The sequence below is a fragment of the Ovis aries genome, chromosome 4, assembly GCF_016772045.2.
Source record: "Ovis aries strain OAR_USU_Benz2616 breed Rambouillet chromosome 4, ARS-UI_Ramb_v3.0, whole genome shotgun sequence".
NCBI lineage: Eukaryota > Metazoa > Chordata > Mammalia > Artiodactyla > Bovidae > Ovis > Ovis aries.
The window spans coordinates 51,083,072-51,106,043 of NC_056057.1; the positions used below are offsets into that span (position 1 = coordinate 51,083,072).

The 22,972-nt window shown below is 35.8% G+C and overlaps 1 protein-coding gene across 10 annotated transcripts in view; it reads right to left on the bottom strand.

The window, feature by feature from the left end:
• Positions 1-2,353: 2,353 nt before the first annotated feature.
• PNPLA8 (patatin like phospholipase domain containing 8) overlaps positions 2,354-22,972 on the bottom strand; it is a 45,416-nt gene continuing 24,797 nt past the window's right edge. For 6 of the 10 annotated variants that reach the window (XM_004007863.6, XM_004007862.6, XM_060414715.1 and 3 more), the window contains 5 exons: positions 20,148-20,319; positions 16,371-16,428; positions 14,094-14,288; positions 7,139-7,334; positions 2,354-3,427 (listed from right to left, as the gene is read on the bottom strand). In XM_004007863.6, the coding sequence (XP_004007912.1) occupies positions 3,153-3,427; positions 7,139-7,334; positions 14,094-14,288; positions 16,371-16,428; positions 20,148-20,319 (896 nt within the window). In that variant the 3' untranslated portion in view covers positions 2,354-3,152. Of the gene's footprint in view, positions 3,428-7,138; positions 7,335-12,853; positions 14,289-16,370; positions 16,429-20,147; positions 20,320-22,972 lie in introns of those variants that run through there. The other 4 variants (XM_042248560.2, XM_060414718.1, XM_060414717.1 and 1 more) reach the window with 2 other exon arrangements.

Consider the following 22,972-nt stretch of genomic DNA (forward strand, 5'->3'; position numbering starts at 1 on the left):
GAAAATGGGTGTGCCACCCAACTGGTGTACCTTTTGCTGGAGAGTGAGAAAAGCAAAAGCAACAAGGACAGAGACAGGGACATGGGAACATACTTAGATGCCGTATGTGTGGTTCCAGAAAAAAGCTATGACTAAAGTACCTTGTGATGTTTAAGAGGGAAATAATCAGTCAAGCAAAAACAAGGGATGGAGAGTTAACTTAAGCTATAAAACAGATGAACTGCATCATGTTAGGACAAGAATGCAATTTACAAGTATGTAAATGGCATTAAGCAATACTTTTATTGTACTTGAACTTTGCAATGAAAATTCAGAAGATTTTGATTTCCAATTATCTGCATTTTTCTTATATGTACAAGTTCTTCTAGATGTATATGAATATGCAATATTTGTGGTCTGAAAGGACTGTTTTACACTATCTTTTTTATTTTTTTTTACACTATCTTTAGAAATCAACGGTAGCTTCATAGTTACTTCAGTCACTCAGTCGTGTCCGACTCTTTGCGACCCCATGAACTGCAGCATGCCAGGCTTCCCTGTCCATCACTGTCAGAGTTTACCCAAACTCATGTCCATCAAGTCGGTGATGCCAACCAGCCATCTCATCCTCTGTTGTCCCCTTCTCCTCCTGCCTCTAATCCCTCCCAGCATCAGGAGGGATCCTTTTCCAAGGAGTCAACTCTTCGAATGAGGTGGCCAAAGTATTGGAGTTTCAGCTTTAGCATCAGTCCTTCCAATGAACACCCAGGATTATCTCCTTTAGAATGGACTGGTTGGATCTCCTTGCAGTACAAGGGACTCTTTAAGAGTCTTCTCCAACACCACAGTTCAAAAGCATCAATTCTTCGGCGCTCAGCCTTCTTCACAGTCCAGCTCTCACATCCATACATGACCACTGGAAAACTATAGCCTTGACTAGACGGACCTTAGTCGGCAAAGTAATGTCTCTGCTTTTGAATATGCCATCTAGGTTGGTTATAACTTTCCTTCCAAGGAGTAAGCATCTTTTAATTTCATGGCTGCAATCACCATCTGCAGTGATTTTGGGGCCCTAAAAACTGTAATTTGGATGTTACAGGGCTATCTTTCTAGTCACATTAACTAGCATTGATACTTACGGAATATTTAAAACTGTAACTGGAATTTCTGGGCTGGCCCAAAAGTTTGTTCAGGTTTTTCTGTAAGATGTTACAGAAAAGTGTGAACAAACTTTTGGGCCAACCCAGTATTTCTAGAGCATAGCGGGTCAGGTAAAATTTTGAGCCTGGAACTCTAGTGGTCCCAGTCCTTCAGTCATTAGCAGATTTATTCCAAGTGAAAGGAGAAGGCAATTGTCAGAAACTGCTGGGCAGGACGCAGGGTTGTGTCCCGTCAGACTGCATGCTCAGTATTCCTGACTTCCCTCCCTCTCAGAAGGTTTCTTTGTCACCTACTTTCTCCTGGATAAAGTGTGGCATGGGAGAGGGAGAGGTGCAGAGTGTAATTATAACCCTGGCCAGGCTCTCTCCACCCCAGCCTATATGCCTCTAAGGACAACTCTACCCAAGGCACCATTTTTAATAATGGACATCAGCAGCAGCAAGTACAGAAGTGAAATATTACCAACACAGCACTGATCATATAAATAAGAACAGATTTATCCAAAGAAGACTGAGCTACAACTTTTATTTTCTATATTTTTAAAATAGTTGATGAGTTGGATAATTTATTACATTTTTTTTTTCTGAAACAGAGAATTTTTTGCTTCTTTGAAAAGAGCAGATATTTTACCTCTGTAGGACCGAAAATTCATTTTCACATCTCTTCTAATCGTTTGCTTCTACATTTGTAGAATTTTCTTTCCAGTTGCCCTAATAGTAAATAAAATTTTACAGCTAGCTCTTCCCAGAATGAAATATCTGAAGCCCAGAGAGGTTATCCACCCTCCTCCAAGTCAAAACAGAAGGACTGTGCATTGGAGCCCAAATTAGCATCCAGACTCTCAGCTCCCCCGGCATCTGTGAACCATGCCTCACTGGCTCTACGCAGCACTGATACAAAGACACAGTAATGGGTTTAGCTCCAGTTTATGTAGAGAAAGCAAAGGACACTCACCTCTTTTCATTTTTCTTGACAAATCTAAACATGGTAAAGGATTTATATGGCAGATAGATAATACAACAAAGATGAATTTGGTTAGCATAAACAATGATGCAAGTTGCTGTATATGTTATTAATCTCTGTGAAGTCTAGATGGTTAAAGGAGTTAAGATAAAACAAGCCTGACATTTTTTTAAAGCATACTGTTGACAGAGCTACAAAGAGATGACAGGCTACGTTATAAATAGTAATTAATTTAAAAATGACATCAGCCTTTTAACAGATTATTTCAACAGTTTATTTTTTGCTAATGATGGGGTATTTCCTCAGTAAATTCAAATAATTAATTTCATATGAGTGAATGATAAGCTAGAGCTATAAAATTGACACACAGGATTATCTTCAAGTTTTAGGGAGGGAAAAGTGGTTGACTGGAACTTCACCTATCTTTCGGAACCAAACAACGTTGAAATAAACATATTTGGAATAGAAAATGGTATCTGGCTCTTTCATATTTCAAATGTAAAAGTCCTTTGATAGAGAGAATTTCATTTTTTTTCTGCATCTGTTTAGATCACATGACAATCGTGGGAGGCAATATTTGGATCACAGAATGTAGCTACCAAAAACCTAAGTAATGTTTAAAGTAATGAAGAAGAAATTAGTTTTTCCACATGAAAGAAAATCAATGATTAAATAAATTTAACATGATTATGGTGACTAAAGTAAAAATTCCAAGTATAATGTGATAGTTTTCAGTTCTTGTTTGGCACATATATTAATAAATTTTCAAACATCAAACAATACAACATCGATATGTACTAAAACCAACTAGTACAGTAAGATTCCTAAAGCACAGTTAATTATTAACATCATAAAAACCTAATTTCCATATGAATTCTGTAATCAAGTACACTCTCTCTGTACTGTGCAAGCTGGTCCAAACACTGTCTTTTCAGGATTCCCCAGAATTCAAGAGCATTTTAATGATAAATCATGCTGAACCCCATGATTCCTTATTCTGTGGATCTTCTCAACAAGCATTCAGTTAGGAGACTACACATACACACTCATCACAATTTTGAAAAGAATGGAAGGCCTTCATACATGTCAGTTTTTAGTTTTATCCAATCATTAATTTTCTGCAGAGTTGTTTTTTCTTGACTTAATATTTTTGCAAGTTTTTTCATTTTTTCTTCATTTCTTTCTATGTACTTCAACCCTTCCAACTGCAGCTGATTCAGCTTTTCATTTCGACTTTCATCTAGAGGTATGTTTTCACACATAACAGGATTAAATCTAAAATAGGTGTCAGGAGGTAACAGACCATCAAGCATTACATGGACTTCTGTTAAAACAAAGAGAGGACAGGGCAAATTAAAAAATCAAGTTATTCTGCAATGATCTAATTTTATGTTTATTTAAATTATACTATTTCAGGCAAATCAGAAAGCCTTGCTTATTTTTCACATTCTAGCTAATTAACGGCAGGAGTAAAGAATCCATAATATTGAATATAACTATGAAATGAAATTCAATTCCTGATATATACCATATAATTCTGTTAAATTAGGATCCCAGCTCCAGGACTCTCTTCTGTTTTCGGTCATACTGTTAGCCACCGCTGAGATGCCTTTTCAACCTTCCTTTTGTTGTTTTTTAATTTCCTGAGATCATCTTTATTGAGGTATAGTTTATATACAGTAAGGTTAATAAATTTTAAATGTCTAAACTGCCAGGTTTTGACAGCTGTATACACTTGTTTGATCACAACCACCATGACACAGAATATTGTCCATCACCCCGAAAGCTTCTTCATGCCTCTTTATGGTTGATTCTTCATCTTTTGCCTTTTCTAGAATTTCATATAAACAAACTTACAAATATATATACAGCTCTTCTGTGTCTGGTTATTGTTTGTACTCAGCAAAATGCTTCTGAAATGCATGTTGCAGTATGGATCAACAGTTTCTTCCTTTTTATTGCTAAGTAGTAATTCACTGTAGGGGTATTACACAATTTGTTCTCTCTGGTCTGGGTCTGCTTCTCTTCAGTTTTCAGCTATTAGAAGTAATCCTAAATCATTTTGTGGATATATGGTTCTATTTTTGTTGCATACTCAGGGATGAAACTGCTTGTTCATACGGTAAAAGTATACTTATCAAGAACAACACCACTCTTTTCCAAATGGCTGCACCATTCTGCATGTCAACCATTAGGATTATCTGAGTCCCACTGTTCTTTATCTTTGCGAAGACTTGTTATTGTTGGGTCTTATTTTTAATCATTTTAGAGGGTGTATACTGGTATTTTGTGCTTTTAATATTCATTTCCCTAATGACTAATAATGTTGAAAAATCTTTCATGTACTTATCAGTCCCCTGTATATCTTCTTCAGTGAAGTGTCTGTTCAAATATTCTGGCCATTTTTTTCCATTGATTTTTTTGTTTTCATCTCTATATATTCCATATATGATATACTGGAAACATTTTCTGTATGTTTTGCATCTGATTGTACATTTGGTTCTGATGATGAACATATTTTACTAATATTTGACTTCAGTAGATAGCTTATCACTTCATTTTATTAAAAGTGTCTTTTGAAGAACAAAATTTATAACTTAATGAAGTCTAATTTATCTATTTTTCCTCTTATGTACTATCAAAGACTCTTTACTTAACCCAAAGTCATTAAGATTTTCTCTAGGGTATTTTAGAAGATTTGCAGTTTTAACTCCTATATTTAGATCTATGATCCATTTCAAGTTAGTTTTTGTATATGGTGTGAAGGGTCAAGGTTCAGCAAGGTTCAGTTTTTTAAATACAGTTATCTAATTGTCCTGGTACTATTTGTTGAAAAGATTATCCTTTCCTCTTCGAGTTATCTTTGTCAAAAATCTTTTGAGCACACATGTCTGGATCAATTCCTGTATTATTGGGTACCACTGATCTAATGCAAACACCACCCTTGCTTACTGTAGTTTTACAGCCTCAAAGTCAGAGGATCTAAGTCCTCTAATTTTGTTCTTTTTCAAAACTGTTTTGGTTACTCTAGGTCCTTTGCATACCCATATGAATTTTACAGTCATCGTGTTAATCTCTACCCCACAGAAATTTCATTTTCATTTCTCTAGCAGTTGCATGAAGTCTATAAATCAATCTGTGGTTTGCCAGCATAACAATACTGACATTTTGAATTCATGAGCACAGTTATCAATTATTTGATAATTGGCTGCTTTAATTTCTCTCAGTAATGTTTTGTGCTTTTTACCATTCAGGTCTTGCATATAACTTTCAAAGGAAACTGCTGTTTTTATACATCAATAACCATCTAATATCAGCAGTTACAAGTTTCACTCTAATTCTTCATTAACTAGAGTATATGTGCACAAAGGCAGTATTTCATATTTCTTAAAAATTTCAAGTTAGCCAATAATGTGGTTTGCACAAGGTATACATATAAGTATCATGAGACTGGGTGATCAAAGCTATCTTTTTCTAAGAAGACTGCTTATGGTAAGAATATTTTATTGATTTCACAACAAAATTGTAGACAGTGAAAAATCCAGAATGTCACCTTTTATTGGGTTGAAAGTGAAAGTGAAGTCGCTTAGTCGTGTCCAACAGTTTGCGACCCCATGGGCTATAGCCTACCAGGTTCCTCCGTCCATGGGATTTTCCAGGCAAGAATATTGGAGTGGGTTGCCATTTCCTTCTCCAGGAGATCTTCCTGACCCAGGGATTGAGCCCAGGTCTCCTGCATTGTAGGCAGACGCTTTACCATCTGAGCCACCAGGGAAGTTTCTTGGGTTATCATTTAGTAAATAAACGTCCTTAGTGGGAAGTTTAAGATGCTCACATTGGCTGATGACTCAGTCAGTAATAAGATAATAGAGAGAGAATGAGATTCAGAAGCAAGGGGCTGTTAAGTGGGAACAATTCTTGTTACAAATTTAATAACAGATTTCAAGCTCTAGATCTCAAAGGCCAAAATTAGAAAGTCAACAAATACTGACTGCCTACTATGTGCCAGGCACTGCAGTCAACATAGTTAGCTGGGTAAGTTTCTGCTTACATTCTGGTGGGATACAGAGATTAGAAAGTGAACAGAAATGGGCTCTCAGGGAAAGTGACATCTGAGCAGAGACCAGAATGAAGTTAAGGGAGGGACTCAAGCACGTACTGATATCTGGGCAAGGCTTTACAAACAGAAGACAGATATCTGAGGCAGGGCCTTCTTAGGAAGTTGAGGAACAGCAAGAATTCAAGTGTAGCTGGACACACTTTACAGAGGGGACACCACTTGAGAGAAGGGGAAGAGATGAATTCAAAAGCTAGGTCTTCCAAGGCCTGGTGAATTTCAGTGAATGAGGCTTTGGGATTTTGTTCTAAGTGTGATGGGAAGCCTAGAGGGTTTGGAACCAGGTAAAGACATGATGTAATTTACATTTTAATAGTTGTGAAAATACACAAATGAGACCTAAAAGGACATGTCAAATGGTAAACTGCTTGTGATTATGAATGACTTCGTTCTTTGCTTCTTGTGATTTTGGTTTCCTATTATGCACATGTTAACTTTTAAGAAATAAATGTTATTTTAAAAACCTTAAAAAAAATAAATAAAGGATCACTTGGGCTTTATTACGAAGGCTAGATTACAGGGGTAGCCAGAGTGGAAGTAAGGGCTTATTCTGGTTTGCCTCCACGTTATTAAATAACCCAGAAATATTCTGATTCTCTCCCTGTTATCCTGTGTTTATCTGAACCAACCTCCTTTTTCTTTTTCTTAAGAGTCTCCAACCAAGCCTTTTTGCTACTCCTGCCTCAGCTACTTCTCCAACTGTAAGGAGGCAAAGGTACCATTAGCTCCCACACAGAGAAGTTGCCACTGTAGAAATGAGTGAGGAGAAAGAGAAATGACAAAGACCTGCTCCCATGTGCTTCCTACGCCTGCAATACAGACGTAACAATGTTCTTCTTGCAGTGAGCTTCAGCACAGCCTACCAAAAACTGAATTCTAAAGGCAAAGGACACTAAGACAGCAAATAAAGAGACTAACCTTCCGTGTCTGTAGCACTGTTGATAACGTTAGACAGTTTGGTTTTTAGGCTCGTGTACATCACGTTGTTTCTCACATCACTCTCGTAACGCCCAGTGCCCAGGGATACTATACACTCTAAGGGGACGTCTGGCCAAAGACATTTACACTCGTGCATTGCTAATGCGGAAGGGTTATTCAGGAGCAAACCTCCATCCTGCAAAATGTAAGTCAAACAAATATAGGAAGTAAATTTGAAGTCAAATTCTTTTTTACAAATGTGAAAACAAATTACATTTTCCACAGTTTGAAATTTACTCAATTAGGAAAACTGAACTACGTAATAAACTTAACAAATTATTTAAAAATAAGAGATTCCTTTAAAGTGGATTTATTTTATAAACTACAGCTACAAAAGAAGTCATATGAAAATTCACTGGCTCCACTGGCTTTATTAAACTTTCCTTTACTATTACGGAGGTTGTTTTTCAACTTTGGATTGCTCTGAATATTTTGTTCAAAATTACTCAAATGAACAGAATTACTTTTAAAGGTTTTTATCCTTGTTTAGTGGTTAACAGAGTCTATATAAAGTCTAACAAAATAACTGTGGTTTTACCAAATAAATAAAGACCAGTTCTTTCACAAATCCAATAAAACCAAATTGATTAAAGCAATTTAAGTTGAAATTTTATTAACAATACAATTTCAAAGTATCAATTTCATTTACTGCAGATATAACCTAAACAAAGTAGGTGAGCTTTATATTTCTAAGCATTATCAATAATCTAGATTATTTTGAAGAATCCACAAGGAAAGAAAATAATTTTCTAAAAGTTTATAGCTGTTCAAAATTGAGTAGATATATCACGTGAGGTTTATGCCAGGAATGGGATAAAATGAACGACAGCCATACCATATTCCACTCCTAATTCAGCAGAAAGCTATTTCTTTCATGAAATTATTTTTATCTTCAATTCTATATTTATACTCTATAACTTCTAATCATTTGGCTGTTTTAGATGAAACATTTCATTATCATAAAAACTATAAAGAAGGATAGTTCCATGGGACATGAAACAACAGACTGCTTTCAAATTGAGAAAGGAGTATGTCAAGGTTGTATATTGTCACCCTGCTTATTTAACTTATATGCAGAGCACATCATGTGAAATGCTGGGCTGGATGAGGCACAAGCTAGAATCAAGATTGCCAGGAGGAAAAACAACCACCTCAGATACACAGATGACACCACCCTTACGGAAGAAAACAAAGAAGAACTTTAGAGCCTCCCGATGAAAATGAAAGAGGAGCATGAAAAAGTTGCCTTAAAACTCAACATTCAGAAAACTAAGATCATGGCATCATGGTCCCATCATTTCATGGCAAATAGATGGGGAAACAATGCAAACAGGGAGTTTAATTTTGGGGGGTCCAAAATCACTGCACATGGTGACTGCAGCCATGAAATTAAAAGATGCTTGTTCCTTGGAAAAAAAAGCCATGACCAACCTAGACAGCATATTAAGAAGCAGAGACATTACTTCGCCAACAAAGGTCCGTCTAGTCAAAACTATGGTTTTTCCAGTAGTCATGTATGGATGTGAGAGAGGGACTATAAAGAAAGCTGAGTGCCAAAAAACTGCTTCTTTAGAACTGTGGTGTTGGAGAAGACTCTAGAGAGTCCCTTGGACTGCAGGGAGATCAAACCAGTCAATCCTAAAGGAAATCAGTTCTGAATATTCACTGGAAGGACTGAGGCTAAAACTGAAACTCCAATACTTTGGCCACCTGATGAGACGAACTGACCCACTGGAAAAGACCCTGATGTTGGGAAAGATTGAAGGAAGGAGGAGAAGGGGATGACAGAGGATGAGATGGTTGGATGGCACCACTAACTCGACGGACATGAGTTTGAGCAACCTCTGGGAGTTGGTGATGGACAGGGAAGCCTGGCGTGCTGCAGTCCAAGGGGTCGCAAAGAGTGGGACATGACTGAGTGACTGAACTGAACTGATAAAGAAGGATTAAGAAAAGAGAAAAAGGGGAGAAAAGAGGGGCAAACAAGGTTTAGCAAGAAGAGATAATAATAAAATTAACCCCCCATCAAAAGTTGCCAAGTTTTCAATGGTTTTAATAGCTTGCTTCAAAATTAAAGTTCCTGTTCCTTAAACTTTACTTGGTTTCCATCCGAAACAGTGCAGAAGTTGACATTTTTGGTATTCACTTCAGCCCAGTGGTAAGGCATACCACTCCTTAGGCCATTTACAGAGTTATTAGCCCACTCTTGTTAGATGAGAGCCTACTCGTGTTAGATGCCTTTTCTATTGGCAAGTCATTAGGCTAATGTAATGTTTATGGCATCTCCTGAAGCCTTTCCACCCACACAGTATTCATACTCACATTTACTTATTTATTGTGTACTTCACGTTTATCAGCCACTGCTTATTCGAAGAGCTGAGGTAAAACAGACTTGAAAAATAAACTTATTCATACTTATTGTATAAGCATCAAAATAAATTGATACTTATCTTTTAGAGGTACACAGCACTGTGTTTTAACTGTAGTACATCATGCATGTGCTTTTTTAAAAGCCTAATATCTGGATACTTTTTACTGCTTTTAATGTATATTTAATCATTTCACATCATAAATCAGAATTTATACTGGAAAATAACCAATGCATCATACAAATGAATGTGGCTTAATCAACTCATGTTTAGTTGTTTTTTGTTTTTTTTTTTTTTAAATTTTGGCCATGCAGCACAGCTTAGGGGATCTCAGTTCCCTGACAAGGGACTGAACCTGGGTGATGGCAGTAAAGTGCCAAATCTTAACTACCAGGGAACTCCCTAATGGGGTGTTTAAAAATTTGTCTTTTATTATGAAAAAATATATATAACATAAATTTGGTCCTTTTAAGCATTTTTAAGGTTACAATTCAGTGGCATCAGTAACACTCAGAATGTTTTCCAAAATGTTTTTATATACCAAATAGGATCTGCAACCATTAAGCAATGATTCCCTGTCTTCTCCATCCTATTTCTATCCTAATCAACTATTCATTCTTTATATATAAACTCAGAAGACTTCTTTGTAAAGCCAATCCTGACAAATCATATCTTTTATACTACTTAACTCTGTACATATTTTTATTATTGAATTTATCATCTCATTCTATAACTGTTTATCTTCTTCTAGTTTTGAGTTATTTGATGATAAGATCCAGGAAACACAAACAATATGTCAGCAATTATTAAAAACTTTCATATTCTTTATGGTTAACATAATGTCTGGAACCGAGTAAGCACTTTCAACATTTTATCCAGTTAAAATGAATACTGTTAGTTGTGGCCTGGCACAGGCATAATTTAGCACAGAAAATGCTAGGCAGGCTCTTTCTGCTTTACTTGGAAGGTTAATATGAAATATCATGATTTGTTTTAGGTTAATGTATTCTGAGTTCTGAACCCAACGTTTTAAAATGTAAATAAGGACTAAAAGAAATAATATATTAGAATCTGCCAGCAAAACCTTTAGTGCAAACTAATTTATCAGGATCTTTCTCCACAGACAGTGAAAAAATGATTTAATTTTGGAGGAGGAGGTGGAAAGAGAGAAGGGATATGCATATGATCAACTTCATTAAACTGTACACATAAAATATGCATAGTTTTTTGTCTATCAATTCTGCTTTAATAAAGCCGTTAAAAAGAGAGAAGGGATAATTTTGTAAAAAGTAGTTATTTCAAGATAAATATGATGCTATTTGGCTTGGGGGAGACAAATAATACATTAGAAGCTATTCAAGAAGAATTCTTCCTACTTTATAGTTTCCCAGGATGTCTAATAAACCTTGCAATACTGTAATAACATTCATTTCTTTACAAAGACAAATGAAATCTACCCATCCACCAACTTGTACTTCAGTGTTAGTCACTCAGTTGTGCCTGACTCTTTGCAACCCCATGGACTATGGGAAAAGCCCGCCAGACTTCTCTGTCCATGGAATTTTCCAGGCAGGAATACTGGAGTGGGTTGCCATGCCTTTTTCCTGGGGATCTTCCCAACTCAGGGATCGAACCCGGGTCTTCTGCATTGCAGGCAGATTCTTTATAGTCTGAGCCACTAGGGAAGTCCCATAATTTATAATTTATACTTTACCTGATTATATAAAGAATATGAACTTACATTAAAACATATGTCAGACATGACAGTTAAAAAGACATGACAGTCTCATTTTAGAAATGAGACTAGAAATACTGAATATAATTTTTCTAAGAGCTAAGGAGAAGAAGATTGTAATAAATAGTGAGTTATAGTTTTTAAACTTCTTGGCAATTTTTAAAGAGTAGGAAGGGAACTTTACTTGAATGTTTTCTTTGTTTAAGCAATTAAGATCATTCATATCTTAGAAGGAGAAGGCAATGGCAACCCACTCCAGTACTCTTGCCTGAAAAATCCCATGGGCGGAAGAGCCTGGTGGGCTGCAGTCCGTGGGGTCGTGAAGAGTAGGACACGACTAAGCGACTTCACTTTCACTTTTATGCACTGGAGAAGGAAATGGCAACCCACTCCAGTGTTCTTGCCTGGAGAATCCCAGGGACGGGGGAACCTGGTGGGCTGCCATCTATGGGGTTGCAGAGTCAGACACGACTGAAGCAACTTAGCAGCAGCAGCATATCTTAGAATAGTCTAATCAGCCTTACATGGTGTCTTTGGAAGAGAAAAATATCCCATTTCTTCAAGTATCCAGAAAGGAATACGGAATAAGGAAAATATTTGCTCAAATATGGTTTGCTTAGATTCTAGATTCTATCAGAATATTCTTAAGTTAGATGTGCTAATCTTTCTGGAATCAAGTCATTGATTTACATGAAAGTATATTCTCTGCATATATGATTTTATGAATTATTTTTTAATTTTTTACAGTTGAATAGTCGATTTACAATATGTTAGTTTCAGGTGTGATGGAGGTGGTGGTGGTGTAATCGTTAAGTCGTGTCTGCACAGCAATTCATTTATATATATATATTTATGAAACTAAATATTTTCTTCTTCAGATTCTTTTCCCTCAGAGGTCATTACAAAATATTGAGCACATTTCCCTGCATAGTTACATGCTTTAAATAAAATTTATATAAATTATTTTACTCTGTAGACCAGCCTAAGTTCAAATATTATGGTCATCAAAATAAAAATTGCTTTGCATGGAAAGAAATATCACTAGGCTAATCTGAAATGGAAAAAGAATCACTGAATTACTTTGGTTTATGATTTGCATTCTATAGGACTAAATTAAATCTTAGAACTACTTCCTCTTAGATAAAGCATAAACAGCAAGTGAGATAACTTCTTTTGAAGTCTGGGAATGTATGGTCCTGAAACTTTCACTAACATTTGGCATAATTGCAATTTTGTAGCATGACAAGTATTCAAGTTGTAAGCTATAAACATTAACAATTACATTTCCAAATAAACTGTTATTTCTCCATTTATGACATGGTGAAAACACCATGGAATATGAAGTCATCGTTACAAATGGCAACATATATATTAAAATACAATTTTTATTATGACCAGTAAATCCTGAGATAAAATGTTAGAACCAAGCTCTACAGCTAGCACTTTCTGCCCTGAGGGGGAGGAATACAGCAAAGGAAAGCGAGAATGGGAAGTGCCTTACATAACTCTGCAATGACTGAGCTGACCAAGTAGGAAACAGTCTGCACTGACTCCAGAGGCCAAAGGAACCAATTTTAATCTCTTAATTGCCAAGATTATAATATTACTTCTGGTAAGACAGAAAGAAAATGAGATAGCTGAATGTAACACTTAAAAATACAATATATCTAAGTTGGTACATAAAATTATAGAAGATGACATTGATAACAATGTTTTAGATATTGTAACATTAACACATATATAGATGCTATGCATTTACATAAAAAACTATGAGTTTTTGAACAATATCTAAAATTTATTTTCAAAATTAGTTTTCTTCTTGACCATATCTGAATACTGAGCCAGACAGGAGAGTTAAGGTTATCGACTCCATCAAAGAATTTTAAGTGTAGTAGCATATAATAAATTAAGCATACACTGAAGTGAAGTGAAGTCGCTCAGTCATGTCCGACTCTTTAATGTAAGTATACGTTAAAACATGTATTTTGGAAGTTATCAGCTCAAAAGGTTTGTTGACTCTTTTTATCATTGAGTATAAACTATGAGTTAAGATTTTCATAAATAGTGGGAAAACTTGATAGAAAAAATAATTTATGATAAATAAAATCTCTGTCAAAGAAAAAGAATATATTATTCAACATTATAGAAACAATGTTCAGCTTAATAGATCATTTAGCCATAAATTTTAAAATAGTATAATTATAGACAGCATCCTAACTCCATCAATTAACAGCTGCAAGCCTAGTCTGGTCACATGATTTTTCTTAAGACTTCAATTTCTCATTTGCAAAATGGACATCACTCTGTCTCATAAGCAGTCATAATTAAATGAGGAAATGTGTACAAAGGACTGTACAGGTGTCTGTCTGGCACCTAGCTAACCTACTGAGTGTTTAGTATTACTATTTTATTACATCTCCTTCCAGATACGTCCACTAAAACTGTCAACAGACTGCATTCTGCACTTTTAGGGACGGTTTCACTTTTAATTTTTATCACATCTGGAAAGCTAAGCACACATAATACATTTTTCCATCAAATTAAAATGATCGTAAATGGTCATGAATCTCATTTCAGAAGATACAATCTTTCCTAAAATACGCTCTCAAACCAGAAGGCTTGTTAATTTAAGAAAAACAAACGGCTAAAAATATCCTATACTGCACACACATCTTTTGCCACGTGGAGACATGAGGAAGTTTCCTTGGTGCATCCCTCTGAGTTCAGTTGTAAGTGCCCACTCTTTTCACTCATGTAAAGTTTTAGAAGACAAGCCACACAGTCAACTTACTTGATGAAGATCATTTCCTAACGCATATTCTGCAAAGTAGCCCGGAGCAGCGGATGAGGCTCTGATGGCCTGCCACATTTTATACTGACAGCCTCCCAAATAGTGAGAGTTGATTCCAGGAAAATGTCCATAGTTTCTGAACACAAAGGCTTTTGGTGTTATCCCTCTGTTCACTATGGTACTTACTGCAGCGACCTAGTCGATTAAAAAGTGGACAATATGCATTGTAAGCAGCAATATTTAGGACTGTAAATATTAAATATTTAGTGGTATAAATGAACACTGTACAACTCTACCCATCAAGGTAGAGTGTATAACATAACCCCAATGTTAAGCAAACAGAAGCAGATCCTTTTAAACAGGTTTTTTTTTTTTTTTTAATGGGAAAACAGTAACAAGGGCTGGGACAATTTTGAGAAATGCATTATGAAAGAACAGTAATAAGAGATATTCTTTGACTACCTGATTTGATTAGCTACTTAAAAAGAGATTCGAGAAGGCATGAATTTGCAGAACTATATATGATACTGCAGTAGTAGCAACGAACAAAAACTACTTAAAGATGAATAATACACTATTTTCATATCACTTATAAATCAATCTTTGTTCCTGTGCTCTTTGAAAGCATTATGACTTTAGTAACTGAAACTCTAACACAACAAACTAATTCTCACGGCTTTTTGATCATAGTTAATAACTGGCGGCTGAGGTTTTTTTTTTTTTAAATTAAAAAAACTAATCTTTATTACCTAGGGTCTCAGATTTTATCAGTATCAGTTGAATTTATATAAAATGTGATGTATCTGTTAATGACCTGCTATATGAACTTTAAGAAGCTGAATGGTACTGGTGAGGCCTAAGTTATTAGGGCTCTACGCCAAGTCCTGCAAGAGGCCAGTGTGCTTTGCTATTTTATAAACCAAAAGTCACATTCCAAGTTCCTGTGAGTGACCCAAGTGTGTCTGTAGGCCACTACGGATAAGAGTTGGCCATTTACTAAAATCTAGAGCCTTTTCATTAACTGGTATACAGGCAGGCTCAATTAAGAAATATGTGGGCGGTTGCCTCATTTATCAGGAGTGAATTACTTTTTGAGGTGGCTGCAGTTCCCTCACACCCACTCTTTTTTTCTTTTTTAAAGTCTAGCAAGGCTCACATTTTAAGAACAAACAAATAAGAAGCCCTGAAGATACCAGAGAACAAACAAGAGGTGTAGCACTCATCCTTGGGTCCTTTCCAACAACCTACTGCATCTCATCATCACAGCCTCACGTGGTCTGATGGCGCTATCCCTCTAATCTCGTTGCACATGCTGCCCTTGGATCTCTAAGCTCCAGTCTCTAGGGCCTGCATTTCTCGAAGACTCCTCTTGTATAGACTGTTCCCTTTGCCAGGACTGCTCATCAGCCTTTACACTGAGACCTCAAAGTACACTTCCTTACAGCAGCTTTCCCTCATGTCCTTGTAAATACATGATTTCAGAGAACTGTTTTTGTGTTCCAAAGCACTTATTTCAGGAAAACTGTATCTCATTTGTGTGATCATTTGACTAATGCTTACTTTGCCCTACTGGACTGTAAACTCCATGCCTGCATTTACTCACTAATGTATCCAAAGTCCCCAGCACAGTGCTGGCACATGGGGTACATAATTAATATCTAACGAATGAATGAAAATATGTGTAAGCAGGAGTGAAAGAGCAATAGAGAGAGTTGTATTTGATTTTTCATGGTTACAGCTTGTTATTCGAGACTAAATACAAGTTGCATGGGATTCCTAGGTACATAAACCCTTAATCCTTAATCAAATAACGAGTCTTAATACAGGACACAGAACTCAAGCAATACTCACATCACAAAATAAATAAAAAGAGGAGCCATACCAAGACATATTCTAGTAACACTGACATTTTAAAAGTTGGGATTCCATTTGTATACTAATCTAATATATATTCACAAGGCACATGAAGTTTCTTTAAAAAAATCTATGGGGGGAAATGCCACAGTTTCCCTTAAATCCCTAGATTAGATTAACCCTATAATAATTCTTTAGTCCCAGTCTTTCATGTTCTTAAATTTTTCCTTTACTTGATATAGAAAAGCTCCATTGTTCACATTCTCTATCTTCATAAAATGACCCAATATATAAGGAATCAATATAATCTATTAACAGCAGTTCCTAAGAAAACTTTTCCCTTAATAAAGGGCCTTCGTAATATTCCATTCACCTGACCTTAAATTTCATATAGGTGTTATATTTAAGAGACTCTAAGCTTACCTTAGGACATGTGGGGTTTCTTGCTGTTTCAATCATTAGTGAAGATCCCATCCTGTCCCTTTATTAAAGGAGAAGAATTAAATTATATCAAAATATTTTTATTTCCCAATATCAGGGAACATACACTATGCAGTTCCTGTTATGTGGGACAAAAAAGAAAATTCTCCTCTAGGAAGCTTACAATCCAACTAATGCACATAAAACAATATATAGCTACCTATTAACCTCCAATTCAGACTACAAGTATCTACAGTTCTGCAGGAGGTTGTGTGTGTGGGGGGAGGGGTCAATACAGGCTTTCTTATCTAGGAAAGATGGATGGAAGTGTAGCTTGACAAGGACACCACTGATGGCAAGAAAACACCATTAAAAGCCAGAACATATACAGAGTGAAAGGCACAGAGGCAGAACAAATTAGTTGTTTTCAGGGTCCTCCTGATAGGATAAAGGAACTGTGCTGAAATAAGAGTGCTGAACTATGGCAGGCTATATACAGAGCAGTCTAAAAACCAGATCAAGACATTCAGACTTCAAACCTGTTTTAGCAATACAGAGCATATGCCACCCCTCAAAAATGCTTTATAAACCATCTGAACTGGCATTTGAATTACTGCAACATTACAGAAATTACCCTTGGGCAGCAATTTCCACAACTCCATTAAAAGGAAATTTTGTTCAGTGCTGATTTTTTTTCCCAGACTTAAAAATTATGTATTTTTCCCCTGTACTAAATATAAAGAATGTTGGGTGTTTTTTTTTTTTCCTCCAACTTGGCTCAATATGGAAAAATGCCTTTCTAACAACATTTTTTTTCAAACAGTACTTACATTTCTCAACTAGAATATTACTGAATTCCACATATTTACAAATTAGGTAGCAATATACCCTTTATTTGGAGAAGGCAATGGCACCCCACTCCAGTACTCCTGCCTGGAAAATCCCATGGACGGAGGAGCCTGGTTGGCTGCAGTCCATGGGGTCACTAAGAGTCAGACACGACTGAGTGACTTCACTTTCACTTTTCACTTTCATGCATTGGAGAAGGAAATGGCAACCCACTCCAGTGTTCTTGCTTGGAGAATCCCAGGGACAGGGGAGCCTGGTGGGCTGCCGTCTATGGGGTCACACAGAGTCGGACACGACCGAAGTGACTTAGCAGCATACTCTTTATTATCTTTTATAAATACAATGTAAAATGCTTTCTATAAAGGACAAGATCTTTGTCTTCCCCAACCAGATGTGCATGTTTCTTCTGCATGAAGATCAAGGCAATTTTGTTCTCCTAAGGGTCTTTCACTTTATCTTTTCATAGAAATCTTCTGTAAAACTGGGACAGAGATCCTGGGAATATGCTACTTTCACACTTCAAGCAAAGGTCACATTTATTTTTTTGTTTCAGCCTTAATTTTATAAAAAGCTAAAATGTCTTAGTGAATTGTTATGAATATAAATTTGAAGCGAAAATCGAAACATTAATTGCTTGTTTTAGAGAGATGTTAAAATAAAATATTCTCAGATTCTACTGATGTTGTAATTAAAAATAGAGTTCGTTCAGTAACACAAAATCATTATCCCAAGGAAAAAAGAACATAAATATGTTCTCAATAAACAATGAGAGAAAAAAAATGACTCAAAAGGACAGGGACTGGGCATGGTAGAGCATTAACAGCAAGGCCTTCACTGAATTTTCCCTTTCTGATTTCCATACCCTTGTATACAGTCCCTTTCCACACAGATTCTGGGTTTGAGTGCTTTTGGTCAACAGGAATCAGCAAATATGTCATTAAACTAAGGTGTGGTGAGTCCTCATGCTCTGGGCTTGCCCTGATGGAATTCTGAGACTGCCACAGTGGGATAAAGCCCAGGATGAGAAAGACCAGTTGTCCTGGTCATCTCAGCTGAGCTGCCCACTGGTTGCCAGCAGCCATGAGTGAGTTCAAACCACAGAATCATGAGACTTAATCATGACCTAAAAAAATAAATTTAAACTTTAGGACTAGAAAATAATATAAAGATTTGCCTGATCTCGAGGTAGAAAACATTTTCTAATATCAAAGTTCAAAATTAAAGGAAAAGATCTGACTACATGAAGATTTTAAGCTCACATTAAAAAATATTGTTAATTAAAAAGCACATTTTCAACATATCAACAAATGATTAATATATTTATAATATAGTGCACAAAGCCCCAGTAGGAAAATGAGCAAGTACTATGCTCTTGAAATCTGTACACTAAAAAGAAATTTTAAAAAAATGTTCAAATTTATCAATAACCAACGTGATGCCAACTGGAAATACCAGTTTAAAAATCTCTAAAACTGACAAATTTTTAAAAATTAAAATGCTTGGTGTTAAGTATCTCATGAAATGGAAACACAAATTGATGCTGGTGGCTAAGCTGGGACAACTGATTTAAAGAACAATTCAGGTATACAAATATATCTATCTTTATGAGATTCTTAAAACATGTAAACTTTCTGACCCAGAAAATTTCACTGAAGAAGTTTATCTTAAAAGCATACCCAGAGATTTAGGTAGAGATGCAGGGTATCCACCAAAACTTTATTTTAGGTGCAAAAATATCTGAAATATCCTTTTTTCACTATTAAATTTGTTAAAAAATAGTACATCCATAAAATGGACTGTGAACAATCATTAAAACATGTCTCAAAAAATATCTAATGACATAGGAAACCAATAAAAATAAAATGCTAAGTGAAAATGCCTATGCATTATCATCCCAATTTTATGAATGGTATGAATATAAATGCATGCTCACAATCTCACACACACATACACTTATTATCTCTAAGAAATTCTAGGAAAATGTACATCACCATGTTAATAGTGATTTTGGTCTCTGCAGAACTATACATTTTCACTATTTTCTTTATATATTTTCTATTTCATATTTAATAATTACTTTAGAAAAACATCAACATTGACCCAATAATTATGCTTCTTATAAACTGACCTACTGATATATTCTGAAGTGTGGGCAGAAATGTAAACCTTCCTACAACAGCACTGTTCATAATCACAAAAAAATCAGAAACATAAAACATAAAATCATAAATCTTAACATTAGGTTAAGAAAATATGGCATCACCCTGCAGAAAGTACCAGAGTCTTTTTTAAAATATGCCAAGGGCTTTTAATAAAGTTGAAAAAAGGGAAAAAGATAGAAAATTATAAATACAATATAACTTCCACTATATAAAATATAGTGAAAATATGTATCACCAAGGGAAAAATATTAGAAAATATAAGGCCTTTGGCTCTGAATAACACTGTGGGTGATTTTAAGTTTCTACTTTATGCTTATATTTTTACAAAGTGAGTATAATGGCTTTACAGTATTTTGGGGAAAATGTTTAAAAATTATTAAATCTTTTAGAACAATATCTGTTAATGATTTGAGAAAGGCTAATACTACTATGCCTTTTTAAATAAGGCCGGTGAGCACCTGTGGATTCTGGTACCCTGATGGTTCCTGGAACTAGTAGCCTGCAGATGCCTAGGGGAAACTGTATGTGAAGGAAAATCAACAGGAGGTAAACATGTCCTACACACAATGTGGTCGCAACTTTTAAAAAGGTGACTACAATTTTTACATACCAGTCTCACACATGTGAGCCCAACAAAGCAGTGAACAGAATACACTTCACCAAAATATTAGCAGTGGTTATTTCTAATGAGATCAAAAATTGAGTATTTAACATTTTTCTGCTTTGTTTAAATATAAGACATTTTTTTAAAAGAATAAATACAACTTACTTCAGAATGTTCTCCCATGTTTGACTGTCATAAAATGCATGGCTCCAACTCATTTTGACTGTTCCAACAATGACATTTTGTGAAAACACATCTGATCCTAATTTTCGATAAAGTTCCTCACATTCATCCAGGGGCATATGAAACAATCCCAACATGAAGGCTAATATAGCACCTGAAAGAAAGAATCCTTAGTTTTTATCAGTATGACCATTATAGTACTTGTAAGACCTTCTGAGTCACAGACCTGGTTAAAATTATAGCTTTCATACTTTCTGACTCTATCACTTGAGACAAACCTCTTAACCTCCCAGAGCTCTAATCTTGTTCATCTATAAAATAAGGATAATTACAATAACTAAAATTTATACATTATTGTAACACTGGGATAACACATGTAAAGGGCATTACCAGGCCTCAATGAAGAGTCAACAAATACTAACCACGGATGATAATTTTAAAATATATAAAAAGGTGTTATTTTACATTAAATAACATATAATTAAGATACTGTGGTAGGTAATGTCCTTTCTAATCTTAATTTCTTAGTTTTAGTCACAGAATACAGTATATTTGACAACTTATCAACTCCTTAACCCACTCCAGTGTTCTTGCCTGGAGAATCCCAGGGACGGGGGAGCCTGGTGGGCTTCCGTTGATGGGGTCGCACAGAGCTGGACACGACTGAAGCAACTTAGCAGCAGCAGCAGCAGCAACTCCTTAAAATAATTACACCTTCATGTTGGTCCCAGGAAGTCACATAACAAAGAAATTAGGTCTCTGGGATGTCTTTTTAAACAGCTGATTTAATACCCTAGCTGCAACTGATATCACACACTGCCATCTAGTGTACCTAACTGGCATAACCCTGAACTAAGGAGGAAAAGGGGCAAAGAATGCTTTGGGGGATGCAGAGAGAGCGGGAGGGACAAAGATCTGTATGGCATCACTGCTTACAAAAAGAAACAAAAATAGTAAATCATTATCATAATGCATTTTAGATATTTTATGTATTTTTAAAGTCTTATTCTAGTAAAAGAAGTCTGCAGCTTGTTTTAAAATTCACTGTATGGTATAACTATGTAACAAATTGTTATTTATCAAGTTTCAGAAAATGTTTACACTAAAAATAACTTGCTAAAAAAATTAAGTTGCTTCTAAGGAAAGATAAACAGATATTTTAAAATACTGAATTTTACTGTATGGGGAGAAAAAAGAACAACAGGGATGTTAACCTTAAACTAAATATGTATTTTTAACTTTATAAAAACTATATGTGCAAACAGAAGTTTCACATTAGAATATGAAAAATGGAAAAGAAAGGAAAATTATGAGCACTATAAGTTAGAGTGAAAGTGAAGTCACTCAGTCGTATCCAACTCTTTGCGACCCCATGGACGTAGTCTACCATGCTCCTACATTTATGGGATTTTCCAGGCAAGAATACTTGGAGTGGGTTGCCATTTCCTTCTCCAGAACTCAGTTAAGGTTAACATAATCAAGAAGACACAGTGGAAAAGATACACTGTAGTAAGTACAGAAATGCGCCTATCACACAAGATACTCTACTCCATGGATGAATCTCTGATTTACATCCCCCTTATTGAGCATCCACCTACTAACCATGGTGCCTGTAGATACATTTAAAGGTATGAATCTAGGACCATTCCAAATATTAACAGAAATGGCCACGATAACAGCTTCAGGAAAAAAATTCCAAGAACATTTGCCCTGGGAAAGGTCTCTTTAAGAAAAGTTTCCATAGTTAAATCAATTGGGTGTATAAGTATTACTTTCCTATCCTGAGAGTGAGTCACGATGCATTTTTAACATACTAGAACATCTAAGAAGTGCGTCTGTAAAGAAATCTGTTTGACTTTCTTTGTATGTGTTAGTTGTTCAGTCATGTCTGACTCTTGAGACCCCATGGACTGCAGCCTGCTGTGGGATTTTCCAGGCAAGAATACTGGAGTGAGTTGTCACGCCCTCCCCCAGGGAACCTCCCTAACCCAGGCATCGAAGCTGGGTCTCCTGCATTACAGGCAGATTCTTTACCATTTGAGCCACCAGGGAAGCCCCTTAACTTTCTTTAACCCAGGCTTTTCAAAATTTGCTATCATCTGAGGAATCACTGTTCAGCGGAAAATCAAAGGAATCACCAACTCCTTATGCTTCTGAAATTATCCCCACAACCGTTACTGAGTTTTCAAACTGCAGCATAAATTAACATGCCCTTTGGGAATATCCAGATAATACAGAGAAATCATCTGGCTTTGATGCTGGTAGCCTTTAGGACTACTATCGTAATTCTAAAGAATGAGAAAAGAACAGAAAAAAAATTGTGATGATAAACTAATGGAAAGGAATTATCAGGTAAAGCAGTAAAATACACAGCAGGGATCTGTAAGACTAATAGTCCTTAAGCGTCACCTGGACAGTACGCAATGGCCAGGGTACGCTGAGAAGCCGCCTGCACACACAGGAGAGTAGGGGTGGGGATGGGTAGCGGTGACACACGGGTTAGAGCTGATACAGGGAACACGAAAACAAAACAAACGGGAAGCAAAACAAACATTCATCTGATAGTGAGTCAGTGAAAAACTAGAAAATTATTCAGAAACAATCATACCCTAACTTGCCAATTTCTTCTATATAAATACGAAACTAGAATTTTAAATGTACATTAGTTAGGAATATTAGAGTAGCAAAAGTATCCCTCTGTGAGGAAACTGCTTCTTATATCCTTTATTATCTAGTTGTCTGAAATCAAAACTTAAACAGATAAATGTGAGAATCTGTTTGAAAGATTTCCTTACAGAGGGACACTT